This window comes from Lingula anatina, chromosome 1 (genome assembly GCF_051362555.1).
Source record: "Lingula anatina isolate TDL-2025a chromosome 1, LinAna3.0, whole genome shotgun sequence".
In the NCBI taxonomy this organism is placed as follows: domain Eukaryota; kingdom Metazoa; phylum Brachiopoda; class Lingulata; order Lingulida; family Lingulidae; genus Lingula; species Lingula anatina.
This window is the reverse complement of record NC_141767.1, coordinates 36,088,649-36,108,568: the sequence shown is the minus strand read 5'-3', so window position 1 is coordinate 36,108,568 and position 19,920 is coordinate 36,088,649. Positions and strand designations below refer to the sequence as shown.

Genomic DNA, 19,920 nt, shown 5'->3' with positions numbered 1-19,920 from the left:
TTGTCAATTGACAATGAGGTACATTGTAGTATCTAATATTATCATTTTATTTACATCCATTGATTCACATTACTTTACTTGATATTGAGCTCTACTTTAAGATATGCACTGTGGTCATTATTTTTGCTATATGAAAAAAAAAACATTTGAAATATCTGAGAAAATGTGTGTCTTATTTTGTAGAAGGGACGCAGAGCAAAGGACTACGCCCTGAGAAGTAAAAGACAAGAAGTGATTCAAATTTTTGAAAAATACGAGGTTTGTCTGCACGTTTTTCTTGTATAACCCCCACCACCACCATCACCACACCCTCTCTCTCTCTCTCTCTCTCTCTCTCTCTCTCATTTTCAGCAATGAAAGTTAGATCAATAATCAATGATGATTGCGTTCCCTATGACAATTTATGTTGCAGAAATTAGGGCATCTAACGACGTAAATCTTGTTCTTTTGTCAAAAAAAAACTGTAATCATTGACCTGAATGAAAAATACATTAAAATGTCGCGTTGTTTTGATTACCCAGATTTGCATTATAAGTTTTGTTTACATAGACTGTTTGCTAGTGTATGTTAGAATGCTACGGTATGCTAACCTGTTGTTACTGTTCCTCTAGCCGGACCTGTGGACCGCGGTTCGGAATAACGATGAAGCACGTGTAAGAAAAATGGTCATGGAATATTGGTGCAATGTCAATATATCAAGGGTAATAGTATTGTCTTTATTATTGTTATAAGCATCTTCAATCAGGGAAATATCAATACTGATATCTTGTAATGATTAGGGGAAAATGTTGTAACGGATAGTGGCAAACGTAGTTTTAAATAAGTAATGATTTCATACCATTTAAAGCTTGAAGAAAAAAAACACATCAACTCGGTTAATTTTACACAAATAAATGGTCTTTTTTATCCAGATGAGATCCATAATCCCAGTGTACACAGGTCGGAAATGTACATACTGGTAGGTCTGAATTATATTAAATATCAATTTTTCTTTTGTCAGGGCTCGAAGACATTGATGCAGTTAGCTACACAGCTCGGGCACACCTCGATATTACGCATTCTGGAGGAAGGAAGGGAGAGACAGGTGATATGAATGTTAACTCATAATTAGCTTTGCAATGACAATTGCAAATACTATGTCAAAAGAAGATGAAACTTTCAGAAAGAGGAAAGGAGCTAGTAAGTTAGAAAGATAGAATTGTTGAAAACCGTTCACTCTCACTATATACAGAGTGATTTCGAGCATAATATGCTGTCTGAATGTCTATTTCATCTTTTCGGTGCAGGAAGTGTATTTTGCAGTACTTGAACAGAACCCACGAAGACTTGCCGAGGTTTTGCAGGCAAAGCCTTACAACGCGCGCTTCACAGATACGGTACGATATACGTTTCGTTTATTACACATTTCTCTCTCTCTCTCGTTTTCTCTCTCTCTCTCTCTCTCTTTGTCACCCAGCCTCTCTCTCTCTCTCTCTCTCATTGGTAGCAACAGAAGTAGTGCACCGTGATATCCGTCAATGATTATTGTATACATTCTGACATTTCATCTTGGAGAAACTCAGACATGCCACCGTACCTGCTGTATGAGACGGATAAACCATGGCACTGGCTTCCTTTGAACTCTTAAGCCTGCTTCTGTACAACTTAAACAGTAAACAATGAAGAGATATTTTGTATCAATTGCCCTTTTAATTACTTCATTATATGTTTTAGTCCTACCGAGGCCACACTCCACTATCGCTTAGCATTCTAAAGGCACACCAGAAAGACGAGTTATACCTGCCAGCGATCCTGCTACACGGTGGGGCTAGTCCAAATGAGTACATATTTGATGAGCGTTTTGCCATTGTAAGCAATGTCCAACTTACTATTTATGTACTTTTAATTTATTTCTTTGTATTGAAAAAAGTATAAGCGGGACAGCGTATATCCGTCAATGATTATTGTGTTCGTACTGACACTTCTGGAGAAATTCAGACATGCCACCGTACCTGCTGTATGAGACGGAAATAACGTTTGAAACTACCTCATTTTATGTTGTTAAAATTGTTAAAGCATGCTCGATATTGTTATTTTCTAAGTACTGTGCACTCACAACCTAAACAATTTTCTTAATGAAATTACTGATGTTATTGTGCACCATTCGGGAAAGTTGGGTGGTACATGTATGTAACCTTTTGCATCATAAGGTATCAAATCCTTTTTCTATCAGTTTTATAATGGTTTTGTCTTTGGCCAATTGAACATAACTGTTTATGTGGAGAGTTCAAAATCCACCCATATCAACAGCATTTCTTTGATGAAATGACGCAATGAATATCTGACAGCCAAATACAAATATGGAAAATCAGCAACAGAACTTAAAATATAATTTATTTCTACAGCATGGCAAAACGTGCATGCAGCTGGCCATATCCACGTGTTTGAGGCTGTCACCACGCATCTGGCAACTCTTGGAGTATGGGGGCGACCCAGCCATCAAAACCCAGGTAAATAGATCACAGCGCTTCTCTATTGTTCTCCGATTTATCGAAAATTGATAATTATTTCTTAACTAACATTTACACGATTAATAAGGCCTTACAATTCATTCGTTGCAGGACGGCTTGAACGCTAGAGACCTGGCCCGCATAAACCCAACAGAGGAGTTTGAAAGAACTCTTGACGAGGTGAGATGGTCACACAAAAAATATATTTTAAAATACTGATGGTACAATGCTTTATTCGTTCTGTTTTGTGTATTGTAATTTACATTCGGCAGTACTTTATTATTATTATTATTATTATTATTATTATTATTATTAAGGAGAATATTTCTATCTAAAAAAGAATTGTAAACAGAATTAGATTAAACAGGTTTAAATATCAAACTTATTGCAATTTAACTAAATCTTTTTTCCCCTGTTTCAGCACGTTCTCAACCTAATCTTAACTCAAAATGTCAAAGAAATACGAAGACTTTTTGAAAATGGCTATTACTACCTCAACGTCTACCACGCAGATAAGAGCGCTCAAGAATATGCTCGTGATTTTGCTAACCGTGAAATGTTGGCATTGCTGGAATCGGCGGAAACAGCAGTAAGCCATCACCTCATTAAAATGAGAAAAATAAGATATGTAAAATGAAAATCAAAATACAAAACCGAGTTCAAAATGGTTCATATTTATATACATCATTTGATCATAAGAATTTTTTTAATAATCACATCACATCAAAATTGTTTATCGTAAAAATGAAGAATATAAGTATAAAGAGGAGCTAACGGAAGCAATTATTTGTTCGTTCTTTTATTGCCCATCGTTTTTTCAGCTTGCAAATATCGATTCTGAACGCTCCCTTTATCCTCCCCACGACAAAACCACCGACCTGTACCGGCTGCATCTAGTACTGCAATATTCCAAACTGGTAGAGGCGATAGTACACGGGGATACAGAGGCAGCAAAGAGAATCTTTATCGATGGAAGGATCAAAGCAAACGAATTTCGGGACATGGTAAGAAAGGCTAAAGCAATAAAAAAAGTCACATTCTAACACTTTTGATTATTCTAATACATGTATCTTTATATGTCTGTTTTCTTTGTGCTTATTAGAGATGGTTTTATCTCCCAATTAGGACACTAATGAATCATTTTATAATGCAGATTAAATTAAATCTTCGATTCTTTTCAGATCCATCGGCAGTCGCCTCTCTACTTAGCTCTGATGTATGGGAGATGGGGCATTGCTTGTGTGCTGGTTTACCATGGCGAAAGCTGGGACGATATCCATCAGGTCTCTCTCTTTCTCTCTCTCTCTCTCTCTCTCTCTCTCTCTCTCTGTGTGTGTGTGTGTGTAATGAACGTAAAAATAAAAGGTTGTCCGTCAATGATTATTGTATACATTCTGACATCTCATGTTGGAGAAACTCAGACATGCCACCGTACCTGCTGTATGAGACGGATCACAAATAGACCTAATAAACAAATGCCCAAAATTATTGCATGATGATGGCAATATTAATGCAATTTTCTTTGGGTTGCATTAGCCAAACTATTATTCTTTCACTGCTCAAAGTTGTATAGCGATTGCATTACAAATTGTAGTAGTAGTTCCTTTTCGAGACCTGTTAAAATTTTTACTACCGCAATTTAACAGCAGAATCTCTACAACATTTCAACTAAACAGTTATGTGTGTTCTTCCAGGTTTTAAATACTTTCGTGTTATTTCCATTTTAATATGCTGTGTTAAATCGCTTAAGGTTCCTCAGTTTCAGTCCAACTGAAATTAAGGTATATTTTCTTCCGATTTTCAATTTGAGCCATTAAAAGTGCGTTTTACGTGCATTCTAGTGGGGAGATACGAAAGGTACAGTAATGTCTTGCAGCCAGTACGCAGAAACACAAGGCTATAAAAAATTCTCTCGGAACGCCCAGGGAGTGTCCAAGGTGCGTATTTTAAATAACCGTGATATATCATCTTAATCCAATTTCTTGAATGAATGAGAGGCATTTTGCAAATTCCCAACACGGTTACTTGCCTACCGTTTTATTTTTCCAAAAACCACAACAGGCTGAATTCCTAAATGGTTGCAACAGTGACTTGTTTTTACTCGGGCCCCATGATCACCAATTATCAGTATTAGATATCGTGTACATGGGAAAAATGGGCTTCCTAATTTCCTTTCACTACACGACTCTACAAGGTTTCTGTATTTTTTATCAGATCTAAAATCTCAATGATCTGATTGATGGCAACTGCGGGTTTCCGGTTGGGCCAAAAAAGGGGACGATATAACCTCATTTTAAAAGGAGATGATAAGGACACGTTCCTTTGGGAGTTGAATAGAAGACCAAAAGGGAACGTGGACTTTTTTACTTTAATTTCTTCGAGGGTCAAATATATCTGGAAACACAAAGCTTCATTATTATAAAATAATATTTATCTCAAAAGAAAAAAAACATCTGTGGCTTATTAATCAAGGAAGTGGATCTCTTGTGAAAGATAATAAAGGCAATTTTACATTATGGATAATATGCAAGAATGAACTGGTTCTATTTTAGTTTCGGATTTTAATGAAAGGGATTTTTGGTGTCGTTTATGTGTACACGCTTTACAACCAATAAATTTATTATTCTTGCTAGAAATGCAGCAGAAATATACGAATAGTACCTTTTCTATGATCATTTAAGTCGCCACTCCTAGGTGCAAGTCAAATTAAGTATATCACGCAAATATTTTCATGCATTTTTTCCATGGATTGGATAATTTAGGCTAAAAGCTGTTCATTTTTTTTTTTAAATTACAAATTGAATACGAGATTTTGGCGCACTTATTTCGTACTGTCTGCCTCGTAGGAAAACATGAGCGCCCTGAACACGACTAGTTAATCTTCTGTGCTAGAAAACAGCGTTGGCATTTACGAATGTTTCCTAATCAAATCAGACGAGAATGTTGGCATTGCGTAGATCAATTACCATTTACTTTTTGAGTCGAGTTTGACTTTTTAGTGAACATGTTTACTGTGATATGTGGCATCTATGGCGTATAGGAAACTGCAGGGGTATAGCTCATTTCTACACTTATCGTGCCAAGCTATCACTCAAGGAAATTAATCAAGATCCTATGTAGTGGTTCTTGCATGGGCAAAGTGCAAAAATGTTGCGACCTTCTATACTACACCCTGGCACTCTGAGAATTACCGGAAACGGCAGAGGTATGCTGGAAGTGAAGGGCGGTTTCCAGCAATTTCTGAAACCCTGGTCGATACGATACCATCTCTCTTCTATCATTTTTGTCCTTGAGGCGTCCATTTATAAAACTGATTAAATGCAGTTCAAAGGTAATGATCTAATACAGATACTTTTATCTTTACATCGTTGATATCTTAAATGCCAGGACGCAATAAGCACACACATTTGCTTCGAACATGTAAATGCTTTACGTTAGTCTATTTTAGTGCTGTTCTTGGCTGTGACTTGTCTAGTTATCACTGTACTTATCGGGAACCTAATTTCACGACGTGATGTCGGATGTGATGTTATGTTTAAAGAAAAAAGAAAACAATAGAGAATTCATCGTAAGAATATGGCGGCGCAGTGATCCTTTGCAAAACAACAGTTTTTTAAAGCCCTACCCGCTGACATTTTAATAGCAAGGACTTATCAGTGTCGATGCCGGGGTGTCGCTTAATGGATTTGCCAGATTCTTACCCAACTCACTCTGACATAGGACTTCTTGTTTTCCTGTATTGTACGAGTGATCAGCTGTAAAATCTGTTGAGAGTATACTTATAAAACAGAAGTGTAACTCAGTTCATTGGCTGTGTTAACAGCATGTGTCGAAACGAAAACCAAGGGTCATCTTTGGGGATTATCAATAACGACTGTCTGTAGGGTCTTTTTTTCTCTCTCTTGAAAGCACTTCTCTTGCAACAGGAATATGATCAGGCTAAAAATCTTAATTGGAAGAAAATGTTCTTCGCCCTCCCTTTTATCTATTCTTTTATTTTTAATAATTTTGATTCATCATTATGCTGTTTCAATCATATACTGTACTCAGTCATATTTTATATGATTTGTCGATTAGATTGAAAAGAAATATATACATGAATGAAAACGTTTCACCAGCAGCACGCATATTTCCCCGACAATATTACCTACAAAACCAATATCATTTACAAACAAATACCAGATCTATTGCACACTCAACAACACAATGGAAAACAATATCCACAAGGACGGCATATAGTGCTTAACCCCATCGACCCTCCCAACCCTTTCTTTTTCGCTAACAAAGTTACTATTTGTTTTTCTCGTTATCGTGATTAAAATGTCCAGGGATCAATTGGTCATTTTAGGGCGAAAGGGACCTGAGCCTGGAATGCGACAGCACACCACGCAGCACCCTAGAACATCTTTTGACACTGGGGACGTTCTGAGAAACATTGCGGTATGGCGCGTCTAGTTCTTCGATCTGGTGCATAGAGATCGGCTTTCTCCATTCTCAAAACACCGACGGCTGTAAGAGACATTACGTTTCCTGTCAAAAAAAAAAAAATGAAGGTGGACCAAGAAAAAGTCACGCTAATTGCTCAATTAACTGTTGGTTATATCAACGCTTTTTGCTTGAAGTTGTTAAGTTGTTTAGTTGACATAACTATCTTGCTCATTTTTATTCGTTAAGTACAAACGGATTCTACCTCAGATATTTTAATACAGTAGAGCATTTGGAGTTGATCCAGAAATTTGTATTGATCCAGAAACAAAACTTTACTCTTTTCTGACCAACTGAAAGGGATGTATTGAAACAATGACCTATTGAAAGTTAGCAATGTACCCGGCAAACGTGAAACAATTTTCACACCGAACAAATCATTACCAGCCTGAAGTTAGCATTCCAGTTATTAATCAACGCCCCGAAAAACAATGCAGTGGTCCATTTTGATTAAGCAAAGTATTGAATAGGATGTAAAATTTAGCAACTACACGGGTCACAAAGGCCCTTCATGTCACCTTCAATTTAACAAGTCGTTGTTATTAACGTGATGTGAAGTTGAACCAAATGTGATCGTGTTAATTTGTGTCAAATTTTACGTGGAACACGGGAAGAAAACACCAAACTATTTTATTATTGTCAGACATATGATAAGTTATGACTTAAAATGGACTTGATAACTGAGATCTACGTAACAATATCATAGTTAGCAATGTACTTGAATGGTGGCAAAAACAGTGCATAGCTGCCTAGTTTTCTATGTAATAGAAAACAGTTAAGTGTTTTAGGCGGGGATGTAAAGTCAATGGTTACAGTTTCTTATTGCTATTATTATCATTAACAGTAAGTTATTATACTGATTTTATTTATGTACGTTTTGAGGACAAAACTTGTGAAGAACGGGAAAGTTATTATACTGATTTCATTTATGCGTGTTATTTTTAAAAGAATTTAATGTCAATACTTAGAAAAAAAAGACAAACAGTAAAAGTTTTGTTAATCAACTTGTATTCCTTTCTGAAAATGAATTCAACATGATTATATGAGTAATATAGCTTAGGTTTTAAGTATCATGTTATCACCTGACCTTTCATACAAACCAGGGTATTGCTATGGTGGATCCTGCAATGGACATCATTTGGTCAGTGATACATAAAAGTAAAGATAGATTAGTTTACTATACGAACCAAAGAAAGCTAGAAAGAGGCAACTCCTAGAGGTAGAAAGTAAGCTGCTTGAAGTTATATATCTGGCACCTTTAAAGGAAATTTGGAAGTAGAGTATACATCATTGCGTGAAAATTGGGGTTTGGCTATCGTTTGGGCGCGGTAGTCAAAAGGGTATAAAAAGAGACCACTGGCTCTCTTTTAACTTACTTACTTACTCACTTACTTACTACTTACTTATTCACTACTTCATTTACAGTCCTTAGTGTGGATTTAATTTAGTGCCGGCTACAGTGATCATCAAGCTATTAATGTCAAGTAGCTACGTTCTAGGCAGTTGTTCACCAGGTTAAAGTGTATTTACCAATCGTTTCATTAACGGAATAAATAACTTTTCGGAAAAATCAGTGACTTGTCCTTCCTCGATTATCACCGGGATAGAGAGACTAACATCGGGAATAGACCCCCGCGTTCACATACAATAAACTCGGTTGATAAAGTAATAGTAATAGTAGAAGTAGTAGCAGTAGTACATGTACATGTAGTAGTAGAGGTAGTAGTAGCAGTACATGTAGTAGTAGTATTACATTGATTTTATTCATAAGATAACTACATACTACATATGGGATTGTTCAATTTTAATAAAATTCAAATTAAAATTCAATTTATACAATTTATTCTTTTTTTTATTCCAGGAAAGAATTTCATTACCTGTGATATGCGATATAAGAATGAATCGATATATTATTTTTCAAAAGCTAGTATTGAAATTGTTATTTACTCCAATAATTCGACGTCTCTCTAGTTCATATAATCGGGAAGGAGGCTTGGTGAATGGCTAGTACCAATACTTATTTATCTATTAGAAACCAGGTGTGACGGGAATGGCAGTCCTAGATCGCATTCACAACGAGTTGAGCCAGGCTTTACAAATCCTGGGGACTAAATATGGCGGACGTACATGAAAGAAAAACCGCCTAATCTTTTAATAGTCTCTCCGCCTCTCACACGCCTCTCACACGCCTCCCCACACGTCGTCCCTGCGGGGGGACAGTCATTAAATCTCGGCTCTATTGGGACGACACATGGGGAGGCGTGTGAGAGGCGGAGAGACCATTAAAAGATTAGGCGGTTTTTCTTTCATGTACGTCCGCCATATTTAGTCCCCAGGATTTGTAAAGCCTGGCTCAACTCGTTGTGAATGCGATCCTAGGTTTGGAAGTCCGGGTTCCCATATGGTTAGTACAGGTTAGGGTTAGTCGGATTATTATACTGATTTTATTTATACAGGTTGGTTTTGAAAGAATATAATATCATTGTTCACAAATAAGAAAAATAATGATAATTTTGTTGCAATTTATATTCATTTGAGAAAATGAATTGAACATAATAAATTTCTTATGTGTACTGCCAAAATGAGTAACATAAGTTAGGTAGAAGGTATCATTTTAACACTTGACCTTTCGTACAAGCTGTGAGGTTACTAGAATATATCCTGCCATGGACATCGTACATTCATTGATATGTAATAGTAACGATTGATTATATAGTATATAAAGTAAAGTAAACTAGCAAGAGGCAAGTCCTAGAAGTACATAAAGTAAGCTGCTTGAAGTTATGTATCTGTCACCCTTTTAAAAGAAATTTGGGGATAGAATACAAGTAAGACACGTGGAAGTTGGGGTTTTGGGTATCATTTGGGTGGTAGTCAAAAAGGTATAAAAGGAGACCGCTCGCTTTCACTTATACACTTACTTACAGCTACTTTTACTCTCTTCTTCGTTCATTCAGATTCAATCATCGACGCATACAGTTACTTTTGGGCAGTTACTTCCAGACGTTTACTTCCACTATTGTCAATTGTATTGTTTTAATTAAGGAGTGTGTTGACAGTACACGGACTGAGAAAGAATAAAGTAACTTAAGGAAACAGCAAGTGGACTTGTTCTTCCTTTAGAAAAATATATTACCTTATCACTGGGATAAAAAAAGACGAATACAAGTTAGAAAAGACTCCCACGATAATCCTGGTTGATAGGAGAATTGGGGTTCGTATATGGGATGAATATCACCTGTTGCGGGTGTCAGTCCAATTTTATTCAATTGTCAACGATATATAACATCAACTGGTAACATCAACTGGTAACAAATGGTACTGTTTATTGTCTAACATCAACTTATGTCAACTTACATCAACTTTCATCTGGAAACAACTGGTAACAACTTTCATCTGAATCAACGTGAAACTCGTTGCGAGAATCTGACTTGTCTAACAAACAAGTGCCGGCAAAAACTAAATACTATCAACACCGATACTACAATTAAGGTCAAGACACTACTAAAAATAGCTACTTGTCAGTTACATGGCTCCCTTAAATTGTGAATCCCACAATTTACTTAAACTATCATTTAATATTAAAACTCTAACACAAATCTTAAACTTAACATCCATTACCATACTACATACATGCATATATATCAAAACAATTGTGTCAACTTAACTTTACGTTCTTAAATAAACAATTTTTAAACTCAATAACCATTACCGTATGTATATAAACATTATGCATCAAAATTTAAGAGCAACCGTACATAACATAACCCAACATTGTAAGCATATCCATCTCTCTCACACATGTCAACCTGCCATCCACATGACAACAAACCCTTTCCTTTTAAACCAAATGTGAAAACAGTCTTAATTTTAAAGATTCTATACATTTAACAGTCCATAACACTGAAATTAATCCAGTCCAGTGTTTATACAATGCGCCAGTCTAAACATAAAAAAGTTCACTCAAGTCAACTGATGGCTCCTCGACGGGGATTCCCCTTAAAATTACAGTTGCACACTACAATGATTGTTCAGTTATTGCGCTTCCTCTAACAAGCACAGTTTATGTATTGGTCGCATCAATATAGAATTCCTAGTCTTAATCTGAACTGTGCGAACAAGTCCATCCTTTCCTGGGTAAGTATTTATCACTCTAGCTATTGGCCACACATTTCTAGGAACATCTTCATCAATCACTAACACAATATCACCAATATTCAAATTTCGCTTTGGCTCCAACCACTTTTGACGACTTTGCAGGGTAGGTAAGTATTCTTTTATCCACCTGCACCAGAAAATGTTTGCCAAATACTGAACCTGCCTCCATCTGCGTTTGCTATATGTGTCTGTCTTGTCAAAATCACCTGGTGGGAGCACAGACCCAGAACGTAACAATAACAAGTGGTTTGGGGTCAACGCTTCCAAATCATTGGGATCACTGGACACCGGTGTCAACGGACGCCCATTCACAATTGATTCCACAATGCACATTAAAGTGACAAGATTCTCATCATCTAAAACCTGTTCTGTCACAACACCTCTTAATACTTTTCTAACAGTTCTGATGGATCTTTCCCATACACCACCCATATGTGAAGCACTAGGTGGATTAAAATGCCAATCTATGTGGTTCTGGTGTAAATAATCATGTATTTTACTCTGATTCCATTCTGTGACAGCTGCCTTCAATTCACGCTCTGCACCAACAAAGTTAGTTCCATTGTCTGAAAATATTTTCTTGGGTTTTCCACGTCTACTGATGAAACGCTGCAGTGCATTAATAAATGATGAAGTATCTAGTGATTGCGCTATCTCAATATGCACTGCTCTTGATGCTAAACATGAAAATAAACACCCATACCTCTTAACCTCTGACCTTCCACGTTTAATCAAAAATGGACCAAAATAGTCCACACCCACATAAGTAAAACATGGTTCATTGGGTGTAACTCTAGCTGTTGGCAAATCAGCCATTCTTTGCTGACATGGTAACGCATTGTTTCGCTTACATTTGACACACTTGCTGATCACTCTGCGAATGGATTTCCTTGCTCCTATAATCCAATACTTCTGTCTCAATTCAGAAAGCACATATTCCCGTCCACTATGTCCTAAGGCTTTGTGTTGCTCTTCAATTATCAAATCTACAATATGGTGCTGTGGTAAAATCACTGGATTTTTTATCCCTTCTGAAATAGCTGAATTGTTCAATCTACCACCAACTACTAACACACCTGAAGAATGCATCACTGGTGCAAGCTTAAACAACTTACTTGCACGTTTAACACCACTCTGACTGTTTACAGCTCGATTAATTTCTGAGAGCTCTTTCCCAAAGTGTTGCCCTTGGATATACTTCAAGATTTCTAACTCTGCCTTTTCTGTTTCTTCCACTGAAAGTGGACCTGTGGGTACATTCACCTTTTCTCTTCTATGTCTTGCGATTAACCACTGTTTGAAGCGTAGTATCACAGCAACATCTTTCTTCAGCTTTTTCCATGAAGATCGGCGTTTTAGAATCTTATCTATCACTGATTCCTGTACTGACTCACTTCTTTGTGTTAGACATGTCTGTGGTCTCTTTAACTCTTTATCTTCATCTGACACTCCCTTAACATCTGGAGTTTCTGGCCAGTGGCACTCACTCTGCTTAAGAAATTCTGGTCCTTCGATCCATCTGATACTGTTAACCATTTCATGGGCAGTGAGTCCCCTTGTGCAATCGTCAGCTGGGTTCCTCTTTGAATCGATGTAGTGCCACTGTGACGGAATTGAACCTTCTCTGATGACAGATACTCTGTTTTCAACGTGTTTGAAATCGCTTATCTTCACTTCGAATGTAACTCAAAGTACACGTGCTGTCTGTCCAAAATATTGAACTGTCCACAGGAAAAGTGAGTTCCTGTCGTATCACGTAATCTAATCTGACTGCCATAGTAGCTGCTGTAAGCTCAAGGCGCGGAATCGTAAGCTGCTTGATCGGTGCCAACCGAGCCTTTGACATCAACAATGAAGTATGAATCTGACCTGAGATGTCTTGTACACGGAGGTAACTTACAACACCATATGCCATGGTAGAGGCATCAGAAAAATGGTGTAACTGAATGCTGGCAATGTTCTCAGGCTGTACTGGCTGTACACATCTTGGTATTTTCATTTCTTTCATCTTGGGCAAGCTGTTCTTCCAACTTGACCACTCTACCTGGGTTTTATAAGGCACAGTTTCATCCCAACCTATCTTATCACGTGTTAAATCTTGTAACATCTTCTTGGCACTGATAGTGAAGGGAGAAATAAAGCCCAGGGGGTCATAAATAGAACTGATGACACTTAAAAGGCCTCTCTTGGTCAATGGTTTCTTCTCAAGATCCATTTTATATGTGAAGCTGTCCACTTCAATGTCCCAGCAAACACCAAGAGCACGTTCTGTTGGCAAGGCCTGTAAATTCAAATCAAGATTCTTAATAGGCTTGGCTTTGTCTTTGTCTGGTATCTTGGATAACACTTCTCTGCTGTTGCTAATCCACTTCGTCAGGTGGAAACCTCCCGTTTGCAGCAGACTCTGTAATTGACTGACCATGGTGATTGCCTCTGTTTCACTCATTACTGACTTTAAACAGTCATCTACATAGAAATTCTGTAAAACAGTATTGACTACTTCTGTGTCGTAATGACCTTTGTTGTCTTCTGCTGTGCGTTGCAATGCAAAATTACAGCAACTGGGACTCCATTTGCCACCGAACAAATGTACTGTCATTCGATAAACTTTCTGTTCTCCTTCCAGATCCCCTTTAGGCCACCATAGAAAACGAAGAGAATCTCTCTGCACTTCTGGTACCTTCACTTGATGATACATGGCTTCTATGTCAGACATGATGGCTATAGGGTGCTGTCTAAAGCGTAACAATACACCTAATAAAGAATTCACAATGTCTGGCCCCTGTAGAACTTGACTATTCAATGAGACACCCTGATGGCTAGCTTTACAGTCAAATACTACCCTTACTTTGTCTGGTTTTTTGAGGTTCACAACATTATGGTGAGGTAGGTACCATACACTGCCGTCTTCTTTGTCAACTTCATCAGGGCTGACTTGTTCTGCATAACCTTTGTCAATTAAGTCCTCCATGAATTCTGTGTATGCTTGATGCAAGTTAGGATCATGTGACAATTTTCGCTTTAAGCTATCTAGGCGTTGCTCGGCCATCTGCTTGTTTGGCGGAAAATGAGGCTGCCTGTCTTTAAATGGTATCGGCAAACTGTAATGCTCGTCATGTTGAATCTTATCTTCCCATAAAGCGAGGACCCGCTTGTCTTCAACTGATAAACCCTTTTTATCAGATATCAATGTTCCATGGCCTTCTATTTTCCAAAACTGTTCCAATTGCTCATTCAGCTCACGATCTGCCTGAATAAATGTTGCCGTGGCAACATGTCTACGCTTGCCACCAAGCGGTCCATTTAATGTCCAGCCCAACACAGTTTTTGTCGCATATGGCTCATTTGGACTTTGACCTCTCTTCACATCAATAGGCATAAGCACCTCTGGATTGTCTTGTCCAATTATTATGCTCACCTTGGCATTCATGTGATCTATTTCAGGAAAATTCACATCTTGTAAGTGACTCCACTTTCTGATGTCCTCTGCATGACCCATGTTTTCCATGTTTACAGGTAATGATGGTCTTGTATACACAACTGGCAAATCAATCACATTTTTGTCTTCTAAATCAGAAATCTGTAAACTGATCACTACAGTCTCCGAGACACTTTGTTCCTTTTCTAAGGTTGTAAGCTTTAACACTGTATTTTCACCCTGTGCACCAATAGACTGCATCAACTCTTCTGAGCAAAATGTACTGGTGGATCCCGAGTCCAGCAACGCATAGGTGTGCACAAACTGTGATTTATCTGGAACTTTCACTTTCACTGGTACTATTGGCAAGGCAATTCGCATACCACTTTCCTTTCTGGTCCCATGAGCTCCATACGAAACTTCATTTACAGCACTGAGAGAAGTGTTTAGCCCTGTCTGAATGTGAGATATATCTTCATGAACTGTTTCCCTTGTAACAGTTGGCTTCACCTGGTGCAAGAATTTAGTGTGTTTTTGATTGCACCCTTGCACTGAGCACGTACGTTGTAATCTACACATCTCTGAGAAATGTCCTGGCTTTAAACAGTTGTAACACAGTTTGTTGTCATTGGCAAATTTGAGTCTCTCAGGCAACTTCATGGCTTTGAATTCTGTACACCCAAATAATGAATGACTGCTGCCACACTTAATGCATGGTGACTGAATAGATTTTCTTGTGTCACCATAAGGCTGTGAACTGGTGTCACCCTTAGGCTGTGAACTGGTAGCTGTAATACTGTAACTCCATCGGTTGTTGGGTCGCCTCTGTGAATCACTGCGACTGTCACTCCTTTTCACATGTGCTAGGCCACCATACACTGGATCATTTGCTATTTCTGCATTTTCAACAACAAATGCAGTGACATCTTTAATATCTGGGCACCTTTCTTCTTTTCTTATCTTACGTACTTCTTGTTTCCATTTGTGCTGCAAATAACCAGGGAGACGTTCAATGATTTTGACCAGTGAGCTTTGTGTGCTCAACTCTGAGGAATTTCCCATTGCTTCAAGCGTTTCAGCACATGTTCTTAACTCGTCGGCATAATCCCTCAATTTTGTAACATCATTTGCCTTTATGGCTGGGCCTGTCGTGATTTTCTTAACCCATGTCTCCGTAATAGTGTAGGCTGAACCAAATCTTTCCTTAAGCAATGCTTTAGCCTTTTTATATCCATCTTCAGGGTTCATTACAGCACAGCACTGAATCACACCATGAGCTTTTCCACTGGTATAATGAAGCAAACGAATTAATCTTGCGCCGCTGTCCACAGTTTCTTTCTCCACACTATTTTCAAAAGTTTTGATAAAATTCCAATACTGAAGAGGATCTCCGTCAAATTTGTCTATTTCAACTTTAGGAATTTGTATAGAGTTAACTAAATGATGAATCACATCATAACTACTCTGGTTTTGAGTCAAGTTGGCGGAATTTACCTGAATGTCCAGTTTCGTAGATGAAATTGGGGCACTGGCCTCCATCTCAGCTTCAGCATACGCAGTTTCCTCTGCTAACAATTTTGCTCTTTCAGTGTCCAACTTAAGTTTCTCCCTTTGTTGTTTCAATTTCAATTCCTGTTCGTCCAAATGTTTCTTCACTTCAAAAGATGCCAATTCTGCCTCAATGGCCATCCGTTTTGCCTTCGCTTTCAAGCGAGCTTCAGTTGAGCTCGTGCTCAAACTGCTAAATAAGCTGGCCGTTTCTATGTCTTCCATTTTTTGTTGCACGTCCATTTTGATCTTTGACCTTTGACCTTTAGATCTCTCGAGTTTCACTGTTGCGGGTGTCAGTCCAATTTTATTCAATTGTCAACGATATATAACATCAACTGGTAACATCAACTGGTAACAAATGGTACTGTTTATTGTCTAACATCAACTTATGTCAACTTACATCAACTTTCATCTGGAAACAACTGGTAACAACTTTCATCTGAATCAACGTGAAACTCGTTGCGAGAATCTGACTTGTCTAACAAACAAGTGCCGGCAAAAACTAAATACTATCAACACCGATACTACAATTAAGGTCAAGACACTACTAAAAATAGCTACTTGTCAGTTACATCACCTGTAGGCCTACAAAGTAATAGGGGACGGACTATGGTTCTTAGATACATTTCTGCCACAAGGCAATAGATAGAAATATTGATTGATTAATAGCATTAATCTGATTAGAAAGGCAGCGCTGGCACTAGTAGTGCAAACAACACACAGTTGAAGTCTCCCATACTCATTGCACCACTCTCTTGTGTCATACCCCCGTTTGGAGCACTTTGCCCGCATCAGTCAGTATAAACCAGCGTTGTCGCATGAGACTACCCCCTGACCTTATAAATAAAGGCTATGTTGTTTTAAGTGGCACCTAACGACTCACCTTCCGCATGTCACGGACATTCACATGCTAGTTGCGGCCTCCCACTACTTCATCCTCCCTCAAACATACCATGGACCTATGTGAGACCATGGACATACGTAGCCTGCATCGTCCACAATTTACCCCAGGCCAACCTCCTCAGTGTCTAAAATCCAAGAAATCTATCTCGGACCAAACGACCCTACGCATCTCTGAGTTAGGAAACACCTTCTAACTAATTGTTTGAGCACTATTCATGTATCTGTTTCTATTGTTGATATGCTCACTGTGATGGTGGACGGGCCCTGCACCGTGTAATAGCGGTATTGGTGTTTGCATATATTTCCTTTTCCAAATTAGTTTAGTAGTTTCATTGAGACCTTATTTTACTTATGGGGTTTTGGGGACAAAACATTTGAAGGCCGAGAACATTGCTTTATTTATGCTTATTTTACCAATACCTAATCTCAACTTATGAGGGGCGGATCCAGAGATATTTTCTGACAGTCTTCCAAATTATCTTTGTTGATCCATCTTCCATTTTTGACCGTCTTCCGATAGAAAAAATTAGATACCCGTCAATGTAAATTTAAAATATCTGACCGTCTTCCGGAAGACCCAGAAGACGGCCTCAATCATTATTAAGAAACCATTAATTAAACCCCAAAGGAGAAGTGAAGATACTACCAAGTGGGCTTTCCGAAGTTGCTGACTGTACTCCTGAACCTGAGTGGAACCAACCTACTATGTGCTCTGTGACAACTCGTGACAATAAAGACTTGAACCACCAATATCGTTATTTGACATTACCGCATATTACCCAAAGATATTACCCAGAGAGAAAAACCAGGTAATAGTAAAACAAGTAGAATCGAGAGATATTAGAAGTGGCAGCAACAACGGTACAGCGACAGCAGAAGTATTAGAAGTAGTATATATATAAGAAGCAAAAGCTCTTAATGTGTTCAAACAAGCTTTTGTTTTTATCAGTTTTATCGAATTTTGCCATAAGTGAATTTTCAATTGAGTCAATGTAAAATACGTCTTCGCTTTCTGCACATCATGTGAACTGCCAATGGGCCTGAAATGATCTAGGATATGTGATATTGTGTGAGATTTTCCTTTAAAACTTTTAGAATAGTAAGATAAGACCTAATAAACAACTGTCACTGGCGAATATTTATGTTAACGCTTGCAGCAAATGTGAGTTTTAGCAAATATAACGGTTTTGAAATACGTGCTGTTATTGTTCTTTTGTTATTGCTTTTCTGCACAAAGCGAAATTAAAATAACATCTAAAGAAAGAATCTGGAAAACGCCCTGAAATCTTGACCATCAGAAGACTTAAAACGACTTCATATCAAAATACCGCAATCATAATTTCCTAAAGATAAGGGATAGCATACACGAAAAGCGTGTTCTCGTAGATTTGACAAAACATGGCGCTCAGATCAAAATTATAGAAGAGACAGACAGGAAGGCATAGAGGTCCCTCGAAGATAAATGCCTTCCTGATTCTAGATAGCAGTCACACTAATTATTATTAATTTGGAGATTTCTTTCGGAATGGGCAATTGTCTGCGATGTTTGCCTGCCCTCTCACCCAAGGTCCCTGTCACGGCGGGTGGTACCAAAGATCCACACTCACTCTCTGTCCTGCCACTTGGAGGCGTCTAGTGCTGTATACCCCCCTGTACAGCCGTTAGGAATGGTTGCATTCTATTTCGACCAAGTAGCAGACGCGCTCGCAAAACTAGAATAATAACATTTTAAATACTTAAAGTTTCGAATGCCCATATATGTTAATACATTCTGAATCGTCGACTTTCACGTAATCATACCTAAAAGGCAGAGGGAATAATTTTAGTTTCAAATGAGATTTATTTTTTTAAATTGAGAAGCATTAAATTGGTCTCACAATCTGGTCGTTATTCGCAACAATGCACGCAGTTTCATAACGGATAGATATGTTGCCAGAAGGAATATAATAAAATGATCAAGAATACTCGTTTGGATGCAGTGTTTTTTCAATCAGTGATTTTGGGTAAAATTTACATTGGGTATTGATGACAAAAATAAGTTACCAATACTTGTAATGCATACGAAAACGCCTTCAAAACTTACAACAAAAACATTTGGAAGAACGAAAGAAGCCCAGCGAAAGAGAGCGGCTGCCATTTTGAGCAGCTAAGTATAAAGGGAATATGGCCAGGATGAGTAATAAGTGTCATACTCAATTTCTTAATGGGCTTCTCTCGGACCACACAGCCCTGGATGGCCAGCGCCTTGCACTACAACCGGCCATTTCCTAAATAAACAAAATAAATCTCTCTTGCTTTTTCGTTCCGTACCCTTTCCTTCGCACTGCTACCTTTCCCAAGGCTGTTCCTTTGAATAGCTTGTTACAGGCCCCTTTTGCACACCCTGCGTTTCGTAGCACTGCACAGTGACTCTTATCACAGCAGGCAGTATCCGTCAGCAGTGGCATGCTAACGTGACGTTTCCGAGAAACCCTCAAATTCAGGGTACTCGATCACATTACACAAATGTATTCTGGCAATAAATCTGTGCTTCATTATGATTTAAGAAGAGAAATACCTATTATTAGATCTCGTGATTAATGTCTTTTGGCGATCTGCTATTTTAAGCTCTGCTTCTTTTGGTTGCCCGTGCGTTTTTCTTGGCAGTACGGTTATGCCTGGTATTTTGAAACCTGGAAATCACATATAATAATAATGATATATATATTTCATGACTACGCGTTTGCTAGTGTTCACAATCATGTGTGTGTGTGTGTATGTGTGTGTGTGTGTGTGTGTGTGTGTGCGCGCGCGTGTGTGTGTGAAAGAACTTGGGGGTGCGCGCGCGCGCGAGAGAGAGAGAGAGAGAGAGAAATAATGAACACGGCAGCACTCATACTTCAAGTTCATTGAACGCTCACATAAATGATATCCGCA

At 38.2% G+C, this 19,920-nt stretch overlaps 3 protein-coding genes across 3 annotated transcripts; 1 reads left to right on the top strand and 2 right to left on the bottom strand.

The window, feature by feature from the left end:
- Window positions 1-174: 174 nt before the first annotated feature.
- Window positions 175-9,893, top strand: LOC106168592 (uncharacterized). The gene is made up of 12 exons (XM_013547718.2): window positions 175-258; window positions 612-701; window positions 1,001-1,084; window positions 1,287-1,376; window positions 1,714-1,848; window positions 2,385-2,489; window positions 2,601-2,669; window positions 2,911-3,078; window positions 3,311-3,493; window positions 3,671-3,772; window positions 4,331-4,426; window positions 6,838-9,893. Exons 2-12 carry the CDS (start codon window positions 663-665, stop codon window positions 6,916-6,918), a joined length of 1,152 nt encoding a protein of 383 aa, XP_013403172.2. The 5' UTR covers window positions 175-258; window positions 612-662; the 3' UTR covers window positions 6,919-9,893.
- Window positions 9,894-11,009: 1,116 nt separating this feature from the next.
- LOC147764311 (uncharacterized) lies at window positions 11,010-12,668 on the bottom strand. The gene has a single exon (XM_087009886.1). It carries the CDS (start codon window positions 12,666-12,668, stop codon window positions 11,010-11,012), a length of 1,659 nt encoding a protein of 552 aa, XP_086866012.1.
- Window positions 12,669-12,777: 109 nt separating this feature from the next.
- Window positions 12,778-16,341, bottom strand: LOC147764310 (uncharacterized). The gene has a single exon (XM_087009820.1). It carries the CDS (start codon window positions 16,339-16,341, stop codon window positions 12,778-12,780), a length of 3,564 nt encoding a protein of 1,187 aa, XP_086865946.1.
- Window positions 16,342-19,920: the final 3,579 nt, after the last annotated feature.

What these genes read in the sequence shown, in the direction of transcription:
- LOC106168592 (XM_013547718.2), top strand. Translation starts at nt 663, where the DNA reads ATGGTCATGGAATATTGGTGCAATGTCAATATATCAAGG. An exon ending in ACGCGCGCTTCACAGATACG is followed by an intron (nt 1,377 to 1,713) that starts GTACGATATACG and finishes TATATGTTTTAG; the next exon opens with TCCTACCGAGGCCACACTCC. An exon ending in ACGCCCAGGGAGTGTCCAAG is followed by an intron (nt 4,427 to 6,837) that starts GTGCGTATTTTA and finishes TGGTCATTTTAG; the next exon opens with GGCGAAAGGGACCTGAGCCT.
- LOC147764311 (XM_087009886.1), bottom strand. Translation starts at nt 12,668, where the DNA reads ATGGTTAACAGTATCAGATGGATCGAAGGACCAGAATTTCTTAAGCAG.
- LOC147764310 (XM_087009820.1), bottom strand. Translation starts at nt 16,341, where the DNA reads ATGGACGTGCAACAAAAAATGGAAGACATAGAAACGGCCAGCTTATTT.